The sequence below is a fragment of the Salvelinus alpinus genome, chromosome 27, assembly GCF_045679555.1.
Source record: "Salvelinus alpinus chromosome 27, SLU_Salpinus.1, whole genome shotgun sequence".
Lineage (NCBI taxonomy): Eukaryota > Metazoa > Chordata > Actinopteri > Salmoniformes > Salmonidae > Salvelinus > Salvelinus alpinus.
This window is the reverse complement of record NC_092112.1, coordinates 14,813,830-14,837,697: the sequence shown is the minus strand read 5'-3', so window position 1 is coordinate 14,837,697 and position 23,868 is coordinate 14,813,830. Positions and strand designations below refer to the sequence as shown.

The following is a 23,868-nucleotide window of genomic DNA, read 5'->3' as shown; positions in this document are numbered from 1 at the left end:
TGATAATGTAGTAGTAACATAAGGCAACTGGATGCTAATGGTAGAAGAGACATATAGTCTGACAATTCCAATAAGACACATACCAGAGAAATATGCCTAAGACAATTGGACACACTAAGGATAGGGGAGAACAGAACAAAGAGTAGATTGACACATTAATGAAAGGGGGAGACACATGGTCTGCTGACCTGACACACTAATGATAAAAAGGACCCATAGTCAGCTCCTTCTAAAAAGAAGGCTTATAGGACAGAATCTGCTGATTCCAATAAAGGCAAACTGAACAAAGAGTACATTGACACATTAATGAAAGGAAGTGACAAATTATGCTGACACACTAATGATAGATATGCTGACACACTAAGATAGAGGGTCCGGTCACCATTATAAACTAATTGAAAGCAGATATGGGCGTTATTGGGCGTGAACAAGTAGGAAGCTTGAACTAAAAGATAATGGTGGTGAATGACTTAAAAAGAGAAACTTCATTTGCATAAGGGATGGACATAATACTATGTGTGTATAAATATAAGAGCTAGAGTTCTGGGAAAGGGGGTGTTCCGCGGGGTGTTCCTCGGGGACATGCCAGTTGGCAATACAATTGTAATAAAAATCATATTTGAGTTCACAAAGTTCTTGTAAGAGTTATATTTGAAGTGATTTTCCACGACAGATTTTGGCGAGCTTGCCAGGAGTGACAGGGACTGGGACGTTCTTGGCTGATGGCGGGTTCTTTGGACAATCTGACAAACAAGGGTGGCCGCCCAACTATATAAGGTAAGCAAGTTCTTACAATAGTTGAATGTTTGTGTAGATTGTTTCAGAGTCCTGTCTCAGCGGGAGGAATGTCATGTAGGTCTCTCTCTCAAATTTCCTAAAAACGATAAAAACGAAAGAACTTTTGAATTCAAATGAATGTGCATGCATGTGTGAGTTTGGGTTTTGTATGAATGCGCATGTATAGAGACTGAGTGAATAGGTGCTGTGAACTTTGCTTGTGTTAGATGTAGAGTGGGCATGCATGCGCTCGTTCAGATCAGACCGTTCGAATGTGTAGCTTAAATGATGCGGTTGTTTGCGCATCTGGCTGAGATGGTTGGCTATAATGTGGGACAGCCCATACGGTCAAAACAGATAATGTAGGTAGAAAATCCTGTGATACCTCTTCAATAAAATTAGTAGAAGGAATGCTTGGACAGGTTACTTATGAATAATGGCTCTAAAAGTAATAGAGAACTGCATAAATAAGTAGTTAGGAAGCCACGATACCGCTCTTTAAAAAAGGAACATTTTTAAAGAGGTCTGCTTGGGTGGGATATTCACGTCACGGCAGAAGGGTCTGTTGGTGAATATTTAGTAGTTAAATAAATATTTCATGGTTACCGCCCCAGAACGGGGGACTGAACGGATGAATATTTAGAAGGCAGGAAGAACGTTAGCCCGATTGTGCGGCGTTCAAATGCAAAAGAAATCCTGCGAATAAAAAAACCGCTCTGTCTAGCTAACAGGGTTTTGTAATTCAGTAGGTCACGCCACAATACTACTCTAATAATAGAAGAAAAGATCAGTATTGGGGGGGTGAATAGGATATGAAGACAAGCTGATCCGATTAGACAGTAGTCTCGTCATATTGTAGAAATCTTAGCAGTCTAGGCTTATGTAGGTGGAAGTGAATTAAGTCAATAAAGACAGACTAAGTTGTTTTGAGGTAAAAACAAAGGGCTTGAATGAACAGATGAAAAATAAAAAGGATGAATGAAAATGTTGTAAGAAATGTGTGGATCTGTGTAAAAATAGAACATTAGGAAGGAAAGACAAGTTGTGTGTGTGTAGGCAGAACGTCCAGAAAAGGGAGCGCGCAGCTCTCCTGTGACAGAGTAGAGTTGATGAAGGGTGCCGTTAACTGCTATTAGGCAGAGGGAAAGAAGTTAAGAAACATCGAAGTAAAATAAGTTATAAGCAAGGATAAAAACACTGATGTGATAAAATGGTAAGAGACCGCGGTAAGAATAACAAAAAGGTGTCAAAACAAATAATAAATAAAAATACTTAAAAAGGCGTTAACCGAATAGTATAATACGAATAGGAAGTGGGTAACAAAAGAGAAAACAGAATCACCAATAAACTGAAATTGTACTATAACGTTAAAACGAATCTAAGTTGGTTAAGATAAATAGTGGAATCCAGGACACATTAAGAATTCGCGTACGGTGAAACAAAGAAAGAGGAAAAAACAGGCCGTCAGACACTCTGTGTCTACAGAAGCTACGGTCTAAAAAATAGTCTGAAGGGCAGAGAGGGGTATAAAAAATACTTAGGCTTGACTCACTAGTAAATTGACCATAGGATCAAACAATAAGAATATAGAGAAGAGATAAGAAAGTATAGACAAAATAAATAAATAAAGGTAAAAGTAAGACGTTAGATAGAGATCTTAACGGAGCGGGCAGTGGACCTGTGTGGCTCAGTTGGTAGAGCATGGTGCTTGCAACGCCTGGGTTGAGGGTTCCATTCCCACGGGGGGACCAGGATGAATATGTATGAACTTTCCAATTTGTAAGTCGCTCTGGATAAGAGAGTCTGCTAAATGACTTAAATGTAATGTAAATGTAATCATAAAATTGATTAGAGCTATAAGAATAGAATAAACCAAACGGATAAAATGAATTAATAATGATATCTGTAAAGGGAAAAACACAGTGATATTTGAAGTACTGTACTAGAATAAGACATTAAGTCATCTGTAGTATTCAGAAATAATGTCTGTACTATAAAGAGTAGGCTTTGATAAGAGAAATTAAGTGATGTGACAAATGAATTATTAATTGGAAAGGAGATTAGCTCTACCTCGGAAAAATAATAAATAAAAGGTGTATGGGAGTATTTAGGAAAAATAAATGAATAAATAGTGGCATGAAAACAAAAATGATTGTTTCTCCCTAGCATAGAGGGATTTTAAAAAGCCATGGAGTCACTGAAAGACGCGCACATTAGTTCTACCGACTTCGGATTGAATATGAAAAAACTGGATAATGGGGGGCGCCATTACCCGGTAACATTCTATCATCAGAAAATACATTACTATAAAAGACAAATGTGGTTCCACTCGTCCTCGCAGACGTGCGGGTGATTAGTAGAACTATTGACAATATCTAAAAACGAATAAGAAAATAGTTCCTGTTTTGAATATGGATATAGCGGAATATGGGGAAAATTAGTGTAAGGTGACACTAGAACTTAGTGCGGTAGCAGGAAATGCCGATATACGAGAGTTTATTTCCTTGTCAAAATAACAAACAACTAATCGGTTTGAGGTTAGTGAGAATGGAATTTTTACTTGGCGGTGTATTGTCTCTGAGCGAACAATGAGTGGTTCATAGAGATTACAGTTTATATGTGGTCAAGAAGAAGTATTAGATCACGTTTTGACTTGACATATAGTAGAGTACAGATGGAATTTTAATTGTTAGACATTCTATACCGTCATTCTCTGAAAAATGTTAAGACGTTTATGGAATAAAAACTATTTGCAGATTAAAAGCTGACGTTGTGAAATTAACGATATGTATACTTTCTTTTCCAGAAAAAAAAGGGTTTAATCTTCTCTGGTCAAAATATCATTGGAGACTGTATTACTGTGGAAAGCAGTTAGTTAAAGTCAGCTGCTATAAAAATATCTGGATAAGGCTACAACATTGGAGTTCTGGATAAGTGTGTCCAGTCCCTGTGTGCTATTGGCTATGGTTCACTAGTAAGTGCACCATGTACTGGGAATGAATATGCATTAGTAGATGTATTGGAAGGGTTTTCTCCAATTCAGTTTCAAATTGGGTATGCAGAATGATGGAATTGTTTTTTGAAAAATGTATTTAAGTTGTTCCTAAAGAAAGGGGAGTGGAAACATTTTAATGGTGTCAAAATGCCCTGATTCCTAGGAATTTCCTGTGAAAGACTGATCACCTTTTACTAGAAATTGTTGGAACAGGTGGGATTTAATTATAAAATGATTAAAAGACACAAGACTCTATTCAAAATGTATAATTACTTTGAAAATCTATTATGTCCCTGGGAAAATTATGAAGAGTTGTACCCTTAAGTTGAATAAGTTATTCAGATAGGTTTATTTTTTATTTTTTTGATATAACATGTGTTCATAGGTAAAATTATCAGTTCCTTGGGGTTCTGGTCTTTGGGAAAATACACAAATGTGCTTTGTTCATTCTGCATATAAAAAGAGATGAAAGTTACTCCAAAGGGTTTATTGGAGTGTGGGTCTCTGTAAGGGTTTTGTTGATAAATACATCATCTGTAATTCATCTGAGAGATCACCAGTAGAATAAGGGAGTTATCATAAAAGGTGACGTCAGAATGCTTTAAGGCATGGGAGAGAATATCACCACAAGTGGGTGCGGAGCTCATACCCACCCTAATCGACTGAATAGTGAGGGACAACTGTGTCTGATGACCTGTGAACTGTATCAAAAAATAGACATGTTGAACTGATATGGGCCAGGGTGAATTATGAATTAAAGGAATTGGGGTATTGAACTTTTATTACCAGGCCACTCATGAGAGAAAAACTGAGACAAAAGGGCTATTGGGAAAATAGATAATACTGGTAATAAAAGTGTTTAGTATAAATGTTAATTGTTGAAGGGATGATGTGTATTGAATAGATAAGGTCAAATTCGAGTTAAAGTAAACACTAAGGACTGTTATTCTGAATATTGGGTTGGAAACTGTATTTAAAAAAGAACTGTTTAGTTATTTAGATATAGAACTGTTTAAATTTAATTGGCCTAGGGAAGCTCTGGAAAATACTCCTGAGACAAGGAGGTTGAAAACTTACAGAATATTAGATTACAGGTTTTTTGTTTCTTTTGTTTTATAATGTCATTGGAATTGTAATGATAAAATGTAATGTTTAATTGAATACAAAGGTAGTCTGTTGTGCGAAGATACCCATGAATGAAGAAGAAAGAGACCAATAATACCATGGGCATAGAATGAAACAGATGGACGTTTTCTCCAGGTTTAATTACATTACAAGTAGTGGTAATATTGCAAATGTGCAATTATTATAAATTTTTTTCTCTTTTTCTCGTTTGGTCAATTTATTTTTGTTTTGAGGAACATAAGGTTGTGTATATGTTCCTGAGGAGGGACTGATACTGATATAAATGATATATAAATTGACTTAAGGATGTTTTAAGTATGTATCAAACAATGGCTGTTATGGGTTAGGGGACTCATAAATGAAGGTAATGGTAGTGAAGGGGTGTTATTTCTAGAAACTATGTATAAAAATAGAGATAATTCACAGAAAAGGAAAGACAGCTGGCTGTGTAAAATATAGGGACAATTCAAAAGTAAATAGAACAATTCACATATCTAAAGATATGGTAAAAAGAATAAGTGGTGGCATTTTGAACATTAGAGCAAAAGTTTAAGAAACTTATGACTTAGTTTTGTTAGGATTGGATATTAATCCAACTGGAAGACGCTTGAATGATTATATGTTATTTTACAGCAGTTGCTGTAGGGACAATCATTTGACTATCATTATGAATATTTCTGTGGCAGGAGGCCAGGTATTTGAGGCAGAATGGTTACATAGGGCTGTTATTAAAAATTAAGATTTAGTGATCTTGCTATAAGAAGGAAGTCTGTTGTCAGGGAATAACCCATGTGTTAGTGTGTATGTTCTCAGGAAAAAAAAAACAGCCAGAAATGGAAGGGCTTGGGCTGCATTCTGGAGACTGAGTGTACATCAAGATACACCAGGCTGGGGGTATACTTCTTACAACACTGCAGTAGTAAAGATCTTCATGTTTCTCTTTGGTGGGTACATAAGTCTCACGAGAAGTGAGGTCCAGCTGAATAAAGGGTGAGCTTGAAAACACCATGACAGAGGACGTGGAATCAGAGAGAGAGAGAGAGAGACTAGATTCCACTATAGACATACTGGGTTGAGTTTGGGGGTTACTTGTTTCATTTTTTAATACATCATGTGAAAAAGAATAGATGATAGGATATTATACTCTAAACAAACATGTTAAAGGGATTGATATGAAAGCATAAACAGTGTTGAATTAATTCAAGAAGAGATAATGTTAATTGTAGGTTATGCACATGATTATCAGTTGAAATGGAGCAGATGGGAAACTAAGTAAAAATTGACATGATTTGGGAACACCTCTCAGAACCTGGGGCCGAAAGGGGAAGACTGGGTGGAAGCATGAGGAAGCTTTTTAGGGCTTTTATTTTTGTGGAGTCCAGCAGAAAAGTATCCTGGAGGCATAGACAGGTAAAGAGAGAGTGGGAATTGTCATGGTCTCAGATTTCAGTTTGCATGAATATATTTATGCATAACACATAACATTGTCAATGCTGTTATGTTTTGTCTGTTGTTTTCCAAGTCTTATGTTTAGGAAAACAGAAGGAGAGGGGTTCGCCAGCTTCAGCTGGAATGTCAGTTTGTTGTGTGATGAGTGATGGAAGTAAGAGGATGTATGGTGTAATCATAGAACAGAGGCCATATGTCTCTAAGTATGAATGCCTCACAGAAAGAAGGCAGAAACCTGAACCAGGACGAGAGGTTCCGCGTCTGATGATCCAAGGGGACCAGAAGGACCTCTTCCAGTGATACCAGGAGATCTAGTCCACGTTCGAGTGTTCCGGAGGAAGTGGGATCAACCAAGAAGAGAAGGACCCTATGAGGTGGCCAAAGCAACAAGAACGGCCGTCAAAGTGAAAGGAAGCCAGACGTGGTACCATCTGAACCACTGCAGCTGAGTCCCAACAGAGAGAAGGATACAACCACATAGAGATGAGGACACAGAGGATGCTGATTCACCAGGAGGGAGCCAGGAGGGAGCAGGAGCAGCGGAAACGATTGAGACGCCAGGGAGGAGCCAAGAAAACAGCAAATGAAGTGAAAGCCAAAATACGACAAGTGCACCGACTAATGCACCCAGAAGAGGAGGAGAGGCCTCACAAGGCACAGAATGAGAACATCTTTTCCATAAAAATTGAAACCTTCCAGATGGAAGTTAAGTCCGGCCTGAGGGAGCCTCAAGTGAAGAAAGAGGAGGAAAAGTCCTGCAAGCTGAAGAAAATGGGGATTTCCCCACAATTGACTTTTAAACTTTTGAATGGTCTCCTTTACAGACAATTGAAGTTAGAACAACAAAAGAATAATGACATTGACATAACAGAAGTAACAGTGAATGCTAGTATAGAAACAACAGACTAATGCACAATCAAGACGTAAGATGGAAGCAGGAAGAGAAGAAAGGAATCAGTCGAACAATCCAAAAAGACTGACAAGGTTAGAATCTCTGTTCCACCTCAACTTATAACAGAAGCAGGAGAACTGAAGTCTATCTCAATCATAAGGATGAAACCCTTACCGGAGATGGCACTCTGTGGATGGACCCATCACCAAACAAAGGGACAAGTCGTTTGGGATCCGAAAGGATGTGACCTGACATTAATCAAAGAAAAAGACGAGAGGGTGCTCATCATGAATCAGATTGAACCAGTTGAAGGTGAAGAATTAATAGTTGAAATAACAAGAACAACAGTGACCGAAGGGAGTAGCACCATGGTCATTAAGGTTGATCCTACCCCTGCACCTGAACAGGAAGAACCTGTGACAACAACAAGGGTGGCGGCTGCTGTGACGACCACAGTAGCTACCACTAAGATGACATCGACCTCCCTTACCAAGCAGATCACTGTACCCACAAAGCATCCTGAGACATCAGAGTCAGGAGAGTTTTTTTACTGACATTTGGAACTTTCTGATAAACTCTAATGATCTACCTCAAGATAAGAACATTGAAAAAGCGACAGAATTAGATATATTAGAACCACTCAAGGACAGCACACGAGAAGAAGTAGTGAAGAAGGAGTGATACGAATGGGCTAAGTCTATGGCAAACAAACACAGAATGGACAATTGTATTTTGTGTAGAAAATCACCTTTGTCTGATCTTTTAATAGTCTCTGAACCAGCATCATTTAAAAACTGTGTAAGTTGGGAAAATGACCATTGTACCAATAGAAAGTATTCTATTTCCTTGTGTGACATTGAATGTAGGATTGCTCAAGGGAGCACTAGAGGCAGAGCCATGTTAAACGAGACTAAGTTGGGAGACAATGATTGTGCTGCCTATGAAATTAGAACTGAATTAAATGGACCCCAATTAGACAGAAGTACTGTGGTTAAAGGAAAATATGAATGTTTTTACAGCTATAACACCGAAGGAATTGATGTAGGAAACACCACTGTAGAATGTGATACTATTTGGGTGCTAGAGACTGCGGGAGTTCGTAGAAATAATGATAAAGGGTTGATAATGAATAGAAAAGGGTTGTATGGTAAAATAACTCAGGTTGCACCATCTCTCACTATGCTAAAGAATCAAGACAGAGGTATTGCGGATAGTTTCTGGATGTGTGGAAAAAACAAATTGTTGAATGTATTGTCTGATGAATGGATTGGTCTTTGTGCCTTAGTTAGAGCAATTCAACAGGTTACTATCATTAAATCACCCCATGATGATTGTGTTAATCCTAGAGTTAAAAGGGCGTATGAGAAAGACCCTGAGGTATACCTTGATACAATTGGACAGCCTAGAGGTGTACCTCGAGAGTTCAAGGCAAGAGATGAAGTTAAATCAGGATTTGAATCTATATTTTTGTGGATAACTCCAAATAAAAACTTAGAGTGGATTAATTATATATACTATAACCAACAGAGATTCATTAACTATACTGATTCGGCTCTAACGGCGTTGGGGGAACAGGTACGGGCTACCAGTAAAATGACTTGGCAAAATAGACAGGCTCTCAATTGGCTCTTAGCGGAGATGGGTGGAGTTTGTGTCATGTTTGGGGATGACTGTTGCACCTTTATTCCCAATATTGCTATGGACAAACTCAAAGGATTATGAGCAGAAGTAAAGGCTAATGCTGGTTTAGACTCCCATGTATGGGATTGGTTAGACCTAGCGTTAGGAAAGTGGGGAGCCATGTTTGCTAGGATGGCCATCATGTTGGGAGGAGGGTTATTGGCTCTGGGTATTGCAGTTTGTTGTGTTATACCCCTGGTAAAGTTAATTATGGTTAAGACAACAGTTAAACAGATGTTTGTAATGAGAGATGACTCTCCTGTGGTGATTGATCCTGTACCGGGAAGCCCAGACAATTATACCAATAAGTATGGAAAGCCTTGCAATGCGGTCGGAGGACCTCTTGACTGCCCCTTTGGTAACCCTAACTGTCTCTATGAAGTGATTGGGGGGGGTGGTCATGCGTGTCACGATTTTCGTAAGGATGGTTTCCATGTATATGTTAAATTACCCAGTTCAGATGAATGTTTACTTACACATGTCCACAAAAAGTGTCATTTGCGTCACAATTGCAAGTGGTGTACAAAAATTCATGAGGATGGTCATAACCATCACCCGGAACCTTTTTTCTGTGCCAAGTGTCAAAGAGGAGATTGTTTTATTTGTAAGGATGAGGACTGTGCTCCTAGATAATGGGGTTTAGCATTTTTATTTTGCCTAATGCTTTGTGTTCTTTGTATGTTTCTTTGAATTTTTATATATATATCGATGAACATATATATTTTCTTTTAATTAAAGTTAGTTTTGCCTTCTAAAAATAGGATCATTTTACAAAAACATGTTAGGTGACAGAGGGTATTCCGGTTACAAGTGTCTATGGACCATGTATTAAATCATCTAACAAAGGTTGGTAGGTGTCTGCACGGGGGGATAATGTTGAAATGTTTTGTCTAGTTAGGTTTTATTGAATGTTTCTAATTAGATCTTTTACTCTTATGAAAATTGGAGATGTTTGGTCTAGTTAGGTTTTCTTTAATGTTTCTGATTGGATCTTTTACTCCTATTTCACATTGGAGATGTTTGGTCTAGTTAGTTTATATGCTTTACTTTGTTTTTATTTTTTGTATTTTCTTGTTTATCATAGGTATTTTCTTTTACTATCCCAAAGTCTTATTTGTATCATTTATGTGGCTAAATAGCCCCAGAGGGGGGATTGTAGTAGTAACATAAGGCAACTGGATGCTAATGGTAGAAGAGACATATAGTCTGACAATTCCAATAAGACACATACCAGAGAAATATGCCTAAGACAATTGGACACACTAAGGATAGGGGAGAACAGAACAAAGAGTAGATTGACACATTAATGAAAGGGGGAGACACATGGTCTGCTGACCTGACACACTAATGATAAAAAGGACCCATAGTCAGCTCCTTCTAAAAAGAAGGCTTATAGGACAGAATCTGCTGATTCCAATAAAGGCAAACTGAACAAAGAGTACATTGACACATTAATGAAAGGAAGTGACAAATTATGCTGACACACTAATGATAGATATGCTGACACACTAAGATAGAGGGTCCGGTCACCATTATAAACTAATTGAAAGCAGATATGGGCGTTATTGGGCGTGAACAAGTAGGAAGCTTGAACTAAAAGATAATGGTGGTGAATGACTTAAAAAGAGAAACTTCATTTGCATAAGGGATGGACATAATACTATGTGTGTATAAATATAAGAGCTAGAGTTCTGGGAAAGGGGGTGTTCCGCGGGGTGTTCCTCGGGGACATGCCAGTTGGCTATACAATTGTAATAAAAATCATATTTGAGTTCACAAAGTCCTTGTAAGAGTTATATTTGAAGTGATTTTCCACGACAATAATAATTTCAATGCTCAGAGATACCGTGACTAGATCCTAAGGCCCATTGTTGTGCCATTCATCCGCCTCCATCATCTCATGTTTCAGCATGATAATGCACGGCCCCATGTTGCAAGGATCGGTACACAATTCCTGGAAGCTGAAATCCCAGTTCTTCCATGGCCTGCATACTCACCAGGCATGTCACCCATTGAGCATGTTTGGGCTGCTCAGGATCGACGTGTACGACAGCGTGTTCCAATTCTCGCCAATATCCAGCAACTTCGCACAGCCATTGAAGAGGAGCGGGACAACATTTCACAGCCCACAATCAACAGCCTGATCAAATATATGCGAAAGAGATGTCTCGCGCTGCATGAGGCAAATGGTGGTCACACCAGATACTGACTGGTTTCTGATCCACGTCCCTATCTTTTTTTTTTAAAGGTATCTGTGACCAACAGAGGCATATCTGTATTCCCAGCCATGTGAAATACATAGATTAGGGCCGAATGAATTTAATTCAATTGACTGATTTCCTGACTGTAACTGTAACTCAGTAAAATCTTTGAAATTGTTGCATGTTGCGTTCAAAATATTTACCAACAGAGTTTTCATCTATATTTTTCGTAGCTGTCTACTTACCACCACAAACCGATGCTGGCACTAAGACCGCACTCAACGAGCTGTATAAGGCCATAAGCAAACAAGAAAATGTTCATCCACTCCTAGTGGCCGGAGACTTTAATGCAGGAAAACGTAAATTTGTTTTAACTCATTTCTACTAGTATGTCACCTGTGCATCTAGAGGCGAAAAAACTCCTGATAACCTTTACTCCACACAGAGATGCATACAAAGCTCTCGCCCTCCATTTGGCAAATCTTTTTGATTTTTTCCCCCTTCCCCTTTTTCTCCCCAATTTCGTGGTATCCAATTGTTAGTAGTTACTGTCTTGTCTCATCGCTACAACTCCCGTACGGGCTCGGGAGAGATGAAGGTCGAGAGCCATGCGTCCTCGAAACACAACCCAACCAAGCCGCACTGCTTCTTAACACAGCGCCCATCCAACCCGGAAGCCAGCCGCACCAATGTGTTGGAGGAAACACCGTACACCTAGCGACCTGGTCAGCGTGCACTGCGCCCTGCCCGCCACAGGAGTCGCTAGTGCGCGATGAGACAAGGATATTCCTACCGGCCAAACCCTCCCTAACGCGGACAACGCTAGGCCAATTGTGCGTCGCCCCATGGACCTCCTGGTCGCGGCCGGCTGCGACAGAGCCTGGGCTCGAACCCAGAGTCCCTGGTGGCACAGCTAGCACTGCGATGCAGTGCCTTAGACCACTGTGCCACCCAGAAGGCCTCCATTTGGCAAATCTGACCATAACTCTACCCTCCTGGTTCCTGTCTATAAGCAAAAACTCAAACAGGAAGTACCAGTGAGGCACTCAATACAGAAGTGGTCCAATGAAGTGGATGCTAAGCTACAGGACTGTTTCACTAGCACAGAATGGAATATGTTCCGGGATTCCTCTGATGGCATTGAGGAGTTTACCACATCAGTCACCGGCTTCATTAATAAGTGCATTGACAACGACGACACAGTGACCGTACGTACATATCTCAACCAGAAGCCATGGATTACAGGCAACATCCGCACTGAGCTAAAGGCTAGAGCTGCCACTTTCAAGGAGCGGGACACTAATCCGGACGCTTATAAGAAATCAAACATGGAAAGCATCAATACAGGACAAAGATCGAATCCTACTACATCTGCTCTGACACTCGTCGGATGTGGCAGGGCTTGCAAACTATCACGGATTACAAAGGGAAAACCAGCCGCGAGCTTGCCAGTGACGCGAGCCTACCAGACGAGCTAAATGCCTTCAAAAGCTCGCTTCGAGGCTAGCAACACCGAACCATGCTTGAGCGCACCAGCCTTTCTGGACAACTGTGTGATCAAGCTCTCCATAGCCGATGTGAGTAAGACCATTAAACAGGTTAACATTCACAAGGCCGCAGGGCCAGACGGATTACCAGGATGCGTACTCAGGTGTAAAGTGTCTCCACTGCCATTTTTAACCTCTTTCTGACCCTGTAATACCTACATGTTTCAAGCAGACCACCAAGCTCAGCGTACAACAACAGAGTGCCCTCCAAGCTCATCACCAAGCTGACCCTGAACACCTCCCTCTGCTGGATCCTGGACTTTCTGACAGACCGCCCCCAGCTGGTGAGGGTAGGCAACAACGCATCCGCCACGCTGACCCTCAACACGCGGGCCCCTCAAGGGTGCGTGCTTAGTCCGCTCCTGTATTCCCTGTTCACCCACGACTACGTGGCCTTGCACGACTCCAACACCGTCATTAAGTTTGCAGACGACACAATGGTGCTAGGCCTGATCACTGACGACGATGAGACAGCATATAGGGAGGAGGTTAGAGACCTGGCAGTGTAGTACCAGGACAACAACCTCTCCCTCAATGTCAGCAAGACAAGCAAGCTAATTATGGACTACAGGAAACGGGGGGGCAAAGCACGCCGCCATTCACATCAACGGGGCTGTAGTGGAGCGGGTCGAGAGCTTCAAGTTCCTCAGTGTGCACATCACTAAAAATTGCCTCCAGATCAGTCATAGACTGTTCGCTCTGCTACTGCATGGCAAGCGGTAAAGGAGCGCCAAGTCTGGAACCAAAAGGCTCCTGAACAGCTTCTACCCCCGAGCCATAAGACTGCTGAACAGTTAATCAAGTGGCCACGCTGACTATTTGTACTGACTCTCTTGCACCGGCTCTATGCACACTCACTCACCCACACACTCACACATACTACACTGACACTGCAACACACACGCACTACATACTGTATGCTCACACACACATAAAACACACACACACACACGCATATTGACGCCACACACACACACACACTTTAACACTCTTCACATACCCTGCTGCTACTCTGTTTATTATCTACCCTGATTACCTAGTCACTTTTACCCCTACCTACATGTACATATTACCAACTACCTCAACTGCCTTGTACCCCTGCACATTGACTCGGTACCGGTACCCCTTGTATTTAGCCTCGTTATTGTTATTTCATTGTGTTAGTATTTCCATTCAAATGTTTCAGCTAATTTGTCTTACTTTTTAACTCTGCATTGTTGGGAAAGGACTCGTAAGCATTTCACAGTAAAGTCTACACTTGTATTCGGCGCATGTGATAAATACCATTTTATTAATTAATTTTATCTCTTGTATTTTCGAACAGAGTTAGGTTGTGCCGTTCACATGTTTTTTTTTTTTTTTAAACTGACACAACTACTCTGTTGCAATTATGATAGAGTCCTATCAAATCGGCAAATGATTAAAGGTAAATATACAGTGTCGTTTCTATTGATTTGAACATTAATAGACCCCAATGTAGCATCTCTGTGATTCCAAACCAATGGGTTTTTTGAGGAACACGGCTATTTCACAGAGAAAACACTGTGTGTATAATGATGATGATGAAGAATGGGGCCTTCCTCTAGTAAAACAACAACCTTAACTAGAACAATCTTCAAGGCCTGAATTTTGTACAGGGTGGTCAGGGTGGTGTACGTAGCTGCTGCAGGCTACAGTGTTTCTGTGAAAGTGTGAAAAGATGTGGGGGGTGCATTTTTAAGAGAGAGTGTGTGAGACAAAGACAACAGTATGTGTGTGTGTGTGTGTTTAGAAAACCAGGAGGGACAACGGGACAGACAGAGCCTCACCTGTTTTCTTTTCCGTTCTGGATGACAGAGTGGCGGTCCGAGGCGTTCCTCTCGCTACACACATACGTGTTCCTCCTTCTCATGCCCCCTGATGTGGAGTTAGTCTGGAGGGAGAGAGAGAGGGTGATGAAAGGAGGGAGAGAGGATGATGAGAGGGAGAGAGGATGATGAAAGGAGGGAGAGAGGGTGATGAAAGGAGGGAGAGAGGGTGATGAAAGGAGGGAGAGAGGGTGATGAAAGGAGGGAGAGAGGGTGATGAAAGGAGGGAGAGAGGGTGATGAAAGGAGGGAGAGAGGGTGATGAAAGGAGGGAGAGAGGGTGATGAAAGAAGGGAGAGAGGGTGATGAAAGAAGGGAGAGAGTGAAAGAGAGCGGGTAATGCAAGGAGGGAGAGAGTGAAAGAGAGCGGGTGATGCAAGGAGGGAGAGAGTGAAAGAGAGCGGGTGATGAAAGGAGGGAGAGAGTGAAAGAGAGCGGGTGATGCAAGGAGGGAGAGAGTAAAAGAGAGCGGGTGATGCAAGAGAGTGAAAGAGAGCGGGTGATGAAAGGAGGGAGAGAGTGAAAGAGAGCGGGTGATGCAAGAGAGAGAGTGAAAGAGAGCGGGTGATGCAAGGAGGGAGAAAGTGAAAGAGAGAGAGGAATTCATAACTAAAACCGTGTTGCTGTTTTTATTTTTTTAGAACACAAGCTCGTTGTCACCGTTGTGCTTTGGCGTGTCAACAGTTTCTTCAATTTAATTGCGAGAGAGAGAGAGGGTGAGGACGGAAGGTGAGACGTATAGTGAGACAGACAGAAAGAAAAATAAATAAATAAACCGAAGAAAGAAATGTTAAGAGAGGATACTGCCCTAAACACTACGTTTCTTGTGAGGCCCAGTACAAATGCTGTAAACACTATCTCGATCCCTCTTTGACATGGATCATCAAGCCCAAAAAGCTGTGAGTGAGTGTGTGGCCAAATATCCATACTTGTGTTCAAAATAGATTGAGTATGCGAAATTATTGTATTCGAAAATATTGTATTCTTTAAATGCCAGGATGTCATACTCATTTAGCTTTTCATCTAGTAGAATTCACTGCACACTATCGAGAATGAGAAGGGTATTTTCAGATCTACGTGTGTTAGATAACAGCTGATAAATCAGCTGATAATTAGATGCCAACGAATGGCAGGTAACAACGCAATTGCGCATTAGATGTCGTATTCTCAGTGTGGGTGAGCCTATTACGTGGATATTTGTTGCTTACTGCATACATTTGTACTAAACAGTACAGTATTAAGACTCCACATTTTGTTACGTTACAGCCTTAAACTAAAATTGACTAAATTGTTTTTCCCCCTCATCAATCTACACACTATACCCCATAATGACATCACACTGCCCCATAATGACGTCACAATGCCCCATAATGACATCACAATACCCCATAATGACAAAGCAAAAACAGGTTTTTATACATTTTAGCACATTTTTATATAAAAAAAACAACTGAAATATCACATTTGCGTAAGTATTCAGACCCTTTACTCAGTACTTTGTTGAAGTAACTTTGGCAGCGATTACAACCTCGAGTCTTGGGTATGACGCTACAAGCTTGGCACACCTTTATTTGGGGAGTTTCTCCCATTCTTCTCTGCAGATCCTCTCAAGCTCTGCCAGCTTGGATGGGGAGCGTTGTTGCACAGCTATTTTCAGGTCTCTCCAGAGATGTTCGATTGGGTTCAAGTCCGGGGTCTGGCTGGGCCACTCAAGGACATTCAGAGACATGTCCCATAGCCATTCATGCGTTGTCTTGGCTGTGTGCTTAGGGTCATTGTGCTGTTGGAAGGTGAACCTTCGCCCAGTCTGAGGCCCTGAGTGCTCTGGAGCAGATTTTCATCAAGGATCTCTCTGTACTTTGCTCCATTCATCTTTGCCTCGATCCTGACTAGTCTCTCAGTCCCTGCCGCTGAAAAACATCCCCACAGCATGATGCTGCCACCACCATGCTTTACCGTAGGGATGGTGCCAGGTTTCCTCCAGAGGTGACGCTTGGCATTGAAGCCAAAGCGTTCAATATTGGTTTAATCAGACCAGAGCATCTTGTTTCTCATGGTCTGAGAGTCCTTTAGGTGTCTTTTGATAAACTCCAAGCGGGCTGTCATGTGCCTTTTACTCTACCATAAAGGCCTGATTGGTGGAATGCTGCAGTTCCTCAGAGGAATTCTAGAGCTCTGTCAGTGACCATCAGGTTCTTGAATGTCTCCCTGACCAAGGCCCTTCTCCCCTGATTGCTCAGTTTGGCCGGTCGGCCAGCTCTAGGAAGAGTCTTGGTGGTTCCAAACTTCTTCCATTTTAGAATTATGGAGGCCACTGTGTTCTTGGGGACCTTTAATGCTGCAGACATTTTTTTTGTACCCTTCCCTAGATCTGTGACTCGACACAATCCTGTCTTGGAGCTATACGGACAATTTCCTCGACCTCATGGCTTGATTATTGCTCTGACATGCACTGTCAACTCAATTGAATTTGAACTCAATTTCGAGTCTCATAGCAAAGGGTCTGAATACTTATGTAAATAGGGTATTTTTGTTTTATTATAAATTTGCAAAAATGTCTGAATACTTTCCCAAGGCACTGTATGCAGTATGATTAGTTCACAGTGTATAGTTTTAGTAGAAGTCAAGACAGCTTTTAGACACAGACATCAAGCCCAAAAACCCTGTGAGAGACTGAGTTTGTGTGTGTGTGTGTGTGTGTGTGTGTGTGTGTGTGTGTGTGTGTGTGTGTGTGTGTGTGTGTGTGTGTGTGTGTGTGTGTGTGTGTGTGTGTGTGTGTGTGAGTGGTTGGTGTGCGTATGCGTGTGTATACATATCCTGTGTACTCACGCTGGGTGTGGTGGAGCCCTTCTTGTGGTCGGGGATGTCGGCCTTGTTGGGGTTGTTGGCGTTACCCAATAGGGGACTGGCAGGGGCACCGCTGCCACCACGCCCGCCTGATGAAACAGACTTCTGTGGCTGGGCACCCCCGTCCTCTTTGTGGTCGCCGTTGTCATCCGAGGTGGTCTGGCTCCTCTTGGGGTAGCCCACCGAGGGAATGGACGGACCGGCTGGATGGAGGGAGAGACACACATGGATGAGTGTGGAGTTACAATGGGAACTGTGGTGCATTGGATGTTCACATCGCTCTTCCTATATTAACACTTATCCCCCTTTCCCTCCTCCTTCTCCCCTCCTGCTCTCAGTGTCCTCCTCCTCTCCTGCGTCTCCTCTCCTTCTCCTGTGTCTCTTATCTCCCCTTTCATGCGTTCTTCCTCGCTCTCCCTCCTTCATCCTGTCCCACTTACATCCCCCTTCCTCCCCATCTTCCCCGCTCCATCTCCTCCCCCCTCTCACCCTGGTCGCTGTAGCGTCTCTGTTTCTGGGTGCCGGAGATGGACCGCTGGGCCTTGAGGTGGGCCGGAGACTGGCCATTGTTGTTGTGCTCGCTGGCGGGCCGCGCCTTGGCCAGAGACAGGTTACTGCTAGAGCTGGAGTCACTGGCCTCCAACTAGGAAAGAGGGGGAGAGAAGAAATGTTTACCATTAAATCACACTGCAGATTAGAATGAGTTCTACTGTATTTTATGCGCAGATCTGTGCCATTTTGTGACAAAAAGTCACTCAGTGTGTGTTTCTCAATATGCATACAACTGTGCATCAAACTCCCATGCGCCTTCCTTCTCCGAGGACGTTCTTGTGTGGACGAGAGTGTGGAGAATGCATAAGAATTTACATATGAGAAGCAAGCTACTTTTACATGTACAAAACAACCTAAAACTAATGTTGTGTTGCAATGTAGATAGGCCAAAGGTTAGCTACCAATTCTTTATGGCTAGCTAGCTAGCTACCAATTCTTTGTCAGTTAGCCTGCGCTCTACGCACACTACAGTGGGTATTATAGGCAGGTAGATATGCCAAAATGAACATAGTATGTATTTATTACTATATCAAGATGAAATATTCTAGTCAGGCAACATATGAGATGTGAATGAGCAACAGTTCATTCCGAAGTCAGGGTTTATCTTCTCTTGCTTCAGCTCTAAAGCCGTCCGCCATCGTTTAAGAGATTTCTCATCATGTTTTACATGGTTGTGTCATATTACATCAACAATCCTGGGAATTTAGTTGAAGCTTGCATCGATGCTTCGAAATGTGTACAGAGTACGTGTTCCATACTCCGACCATTGTGTGCTCCAGTTTGCGTGCTCAAAGTGCGGTAGTATGCATATTGAGAAACATCCATTTTGTGTTGGATGGAAAATTTAGAAAAATGCACTACATTTTTCTTGAATCTTCTTGAATCTACCAAAAATAATTTACAGAAACTAGTTACAAATGGAATCATCAATGATTCACCAAACTATATTTTAAGCATATGTTTTATTTTCAGTCTCCATCTCCACTGAATGAGGTTAAGGATTTCTTTCCTAATAATAATAATGTAAAATTAACAAATGTACTGAAAGACCTGTGTGAAGGCCAACTTACAGAGGAGGAACTTCTTGAGGCAATTAAATCCTTTCAGTGTATAAAAACACCAGGGCTTGATGATATACCAGTAGAGGTATATCAGACCTTTTGTACTCAAAGATGCATTATTTGTACTCAAAGATACATTTTTAGCATGTTTAAACTACTCCTATGAAAATGGTAGACTTTCAGGTACTCAAGAGGGTCTGATTTCATTACTACTGAAACAGGACCCAGGTGGTAAGTATAATGATCCAGTCCATTTAAAAAACGGGTAAGAGGCCTCCAGAAAATCCTGGTGAAATGTGTAAGAGGCCTTCAGAAAATCCTGGTGAAATGCATAGAATAAAAAGGTTTTACCAGATATTGTTCATCCTGATCAGACAGATTCTTTACATGGACGATATATTGGAGATAATATGCAACAATGAAACATAAAAGATGCCTGGCCTGGTCTTCATAGCAGATTTTGAAAAGACGTTTCATATTTACCTTTATTTAACTAGGCAAGTCAGTTAAGAACAAATTCTTATTTTCAATGACGGCCTAGGAACACTGAACAACTGCCTTGTTTAGGGGAAGAACGACAGATTTGTACCTTGTCAGCTTGGGGATTCGATCCTGCAACCTTGCGGTTACTAGTCTAACGCTCTAACCACTAGGCTACGCTGCCGCCCCAAATAATAAAGTACGACTAGAATTTATACATAAATGCCTGGACTACTTTAATTTTGGTGAATCTCTTATACAATGGGTTAAAGTTATGTACAGCAATCCCAGGTGTAAAATAGTAAATAATGGTTACTACTCAAAAAGTATTGAGCTGTTAAGAGGAGAAAAACAAGGATGTCCGTTGTCTCCTTACAAATAGCAGTGTTTGGCGATTTGGAAAGTCATAGTCAATCAATCTATAATGTAATAATACTCGTAGGAAAGGTTTTCATCTTTAGCTCACAATCCGTGGATAATAAAATATGATTAGAAAGGTTCAAAATTCATGTAAAACATCACAGCACAATTAAAAAAATATACTGCACATGGAAACCAAACGAGGGTAGTCCATGGTGATAGGTGGGATGGGCTGAGGGTGGTTGAGGGGTGGGATTAAGAGCTCATGTTCGGTAATGTATTATTGTTATGTGATGTAAAGTGTGATATGTAAAATATATGTATATGCAGAAAAAAATATGTAAAAACAGATAAATATATTTGTGTCCTCAGAAGAGGATGGGTTAATCATATATATATATATATAAATAAAATTTAAAAAATTGACCTTAAAAGAAAAAGAGACAATTTGAAAGTGCAAAAAAGGTGATGGCATCACCCAAACAGACACTCACTTCAGGTACAGTATTTTGCATTTAATTGCACTTGTGCACTTGCCAGACAGAAACCAATGTCAGACAGAAACCACTTGCCAGACAGAAACCAATGTCAGACAGAAACCAATGTCAGACAGAAACCAATGTCAGACAGAAACCACTTGCCAGACAGAAACCAATGTCAGACAGAAACCAATGTCAGACAGAAACCAATGTCAGACAGAAACCAAGACCAAGAACTAATACATGCTAGAGCCAGCACTTTCAGACATGGTAATCTATGGCCAGGTCTGTCCTTACCTCTGTGGACTTCCTGCCCAGTAGCAGGTAGGTGGCGGTGATCTCATCGTACTTCATCCTGGTTAGAGACTCAGTCACCTCCTCCCGAGTGTAGCCCATCCCCACCATGATGTCTGCAGGAGAACAGGAGTGGGATAGGACAGCTGTTAGCATTAGACACCCAATAGGCTACAGCCTGGGGTGGTCTAGCGGTTCTTTCAACTTTCCTGTCTCTCCCTTGTGGTTTATAACCAATAATAAATTTTAAAAAACATGCAAGAAAAAAAAAAACACCATTGGCTGGGACTGTGTGAACATATATCCCCATTTCCTATTTGGAACCAAAATACTAGGCCGTGAGGGCAATGTGTTTGAATTGAATTTAATGAACTTTATTAATCCCACACGGGATTAATAACATACTCCTGCATACATCAGAGACACACAGAGAGAGAGCACTGACAGCTGGTGAAACAACAACTCATTCTCTCTATCATCAGTGCTGAGTGAGGGCATGGTAGGAGCAGATCAATGCTGGCATCAACAGGTATGGGGTGAGGGGGAGTGGGGTGCGAGTGGAAAGAACAAGGCCTGCCAAACTGTATCGACTCCTGGATCTGTGAGTGTGTGTGTGTTTGTGTGCATGCACACGTACATTTTAATGACTGTGTGTTACGGAGTGTGGTTGTGTTAATGTGTGGTCAAGTGTGTTTTTTAATGACTGTGTTCGTGTCTGAGTGGAGTGCTAGGCTGTGTGTGTCTGAAAACAACCCAGCTCTGCCACGTTGGGCACAGCATGCCAGGCTAGCCCGCAACACAGGGGGGCTCCCACTAATACATGTGCCATCATATCTACTCCCTCCTACAACCAACCAACAAATAAGAGTTCCTAGTAGCTGATGATACAGCTGCAGTAGGCAGTTCGTCATCTGATAGTTAAGCATTGAGAATACTACGTATGGAACCACATCTGTTCTAAGTGAAGTAAACCTTAATTTACAAGAATTTCGTTAAAGGTGGGCAGGCTTTTGCGCCTGCCCACCTTTAACACACCACATTCTACTAATCAGCGTCTCCTCGGGACCTTGATTAATAGAATCAGTTGTGTTAGAGCAGGGCTGCGACAAAAGCCTGTATACTCAGCAACTCTCCATGAGGAGGCTGCCCGTTCCTGGTTTTAATAAAGTCATTATCTATATTCATAGGTATGGATACACTGTACATATGTAAAGATGGTCCCTGATTCGCTCCCTAACGCTTCCTGTTGATGTTTGCAAACCTATAAAGGTGGAAGCTCCACCACCACACTGTTTATTTACACCTATCCAAACCATTCAGATCATTGAAGGGTTAGGGAGAGCAATGGGAGTGGCTGGTACACAGAGGAGTGCGTGAGTCAGTGTACCTATTCTCTTCTGGTCCGTGATGTCCGTTTCTGGTTCCACGAAAGGCTTCATCTCCTCCTCCTCACAGCCGGCGTTTATCCACCGGTCCTTCATGATTTGCTAGGAGGGAGAAGGACAAACACACGTTATAATTTCCACTCTACAGGCCCAATTTGATAACAGGGATGCAAAAATGACAAATTAACCCCTTGCCCCTGCGCCTATGAACTTAGATCTGTATAGGATTGAAGGATTGGATAGGAACCATATAAGCAATATGTCAACGTAGGCTATATATTTATATATTATTATATGTCAATCTAGGCTATATATTCATATAATATATGTCAACGTAGGCTATATATTTATATAATATATGTCAACGTAGGCTATATATGTATATAATATATGTCAACGTAGGCTATATATGTATATAATATATGTCAACCTAGGCTATACAGTATTAAGACCCCTTGACTTTTTCCACATTTTGTTACGTTAATGGAGTAAATATTTTTTTCCCTCATCAATCTACACACAATACCCCATAATGACGAGGCAAAAACAGGTTTTTCAAACATTTTGCAAATGTATTAAAAAATGAATAAAAAATAGAATTTACAATGAAATATCACATTTACATAAGTATTCAGACACTTTACTCTGGACTTTGTTGAAGCAACTTTGGCATCGACTACAGCCCAGAGTCTTCTTGGGTATGACGCTACAAGCTTGGCACATCTGTATTTGGGGAGTTTCTCCCAATCCTCTCTGCAGTTCCTCTCAAGCTCTGTCAGGTTGGATGGGGAGCATCGCTGTTCAGCTATTTTCAGGTCTCTCCAGAGATCTTCGATTGGGTTCAAGTCCGGGGTCTGGCTAGGCCACTCAAGGACATTCAGAGACTTGTCCCAAAGCCATTCCTGCATTGTCTTGGCTGCTTAGGGTCTTTGTCCCATTGGAAGGTGATCCTTCGCCCCAGTCTGAGGTCCTGAGCGCTCTGGAGCAGGTTTCATCAAGGATCTCTCTGTACTTTGCTCCGTCCATCTTTCTCTTGATCCTTACTAGTCTCCCAGTCCCTGCCAATGAAGAAGATCCCCACAGCATGATGCTGCCACCACCATACTTCACCGTAGGGATGGTGCCAGGTTTCCTCCAGAGGTGACGCTTGGCATTCAGGCCAAAGAGTTCAATCTTGGTTTCATCAGAGCAGAGAATCTTGTGGTGCCTTTCGGCAAACTCCAAGCTAGCTGTCATGTGCCTTTTACTGAGGAGTGGCCATTCTACCATAAAGGCTGATTGGTGGAGTGCTGCAGATATGGTTCTTCTTAAAGGTTCTCCCATCACCACAGAGGAACTCTGGAGCTCTGTCAGAGTGACCATCGGGTTCTTGGTTACCTCCCTGACCAAGGCCCTCCCCTGGTTGCTCAGTTTGGCCGGGCAGCCAGCTCTAGGAAGAGTCTTGGTGGTTCCAAACTTCTTCCATTTAAGAATGATAGAGGCCACTGTGTTCTTGGGGACCTTCAATGCTGCAGACATTTTTTTGGTACCCTTCCCTAGGTCTGTGCACAATCCTGTCTCGGAGCTCTACGGACAATTCCTTCGACCTCATGGATAGTTTTTTTCTCTGACATGCACTGTCAACTGTGGGACCTTATATAGACAGGTGTGTTCCTTTCCAAATCATGTCCAACCAATTGAATTTACCACAGGTGGATTCCAATCAAGTTGTAGAAACATCTCAAGGATGATCAATGTTAACAGGATGCACCTGAACTCAATTTCGAGTCTCATAGCAAAGAGTCTGAATACTTATGCAAATAAGTTTCGTTTTTTATTTTTAATACATCTGCAAGAATTTCTAAAAACCTGTTTTCGCTTTGTCATTATGGGGTATAGTGTGTAGATTGATGAGGGAA

At 41.6% G+C, this 23,868-nt stretch overlaps 1 protein-coding gene across 16 annotated transcripts in view; it reads right to left on the bottom strand.

Moving 5' to 3' along the window:
• LOC139555996 (MAP/microtubule affinity-regulating kinase 3-like) overlaps positions 1-23,868 on the bottom strand; it is a 117,374-nt gene that overhangs the window by 13,388 nt on the left and 80,118 nt on the right. For all 16 annotated transcript variants that reach the window (XM_071369445.1, XM_071369456.1, XM_071369441.1 and 13 more), the window contains 5 exons: positions 21,973-22,072; positions 20,589-20,701; positions 17,849-18,002; positions 17,342-17,562; positions 14,475-14,578 (listed from right to left, as the gene is read on the bottom strand). In XM_071369445.1, the coding sequence (XP_071225546.1) occupies positions 14,475-14,578; positions 17,342-17,562; positions 17,849-18,002; positions 20,589-20,701; positions 21,973-22,072 (692 nt within the window). The remainder of the gene's footprint in view (positions 1-14,474; positions 14,579-17,341; positions 17,563-17,848; positions 18,003-20,588; positions 20,702-21,972; positions 22,073-23,868) is intronic.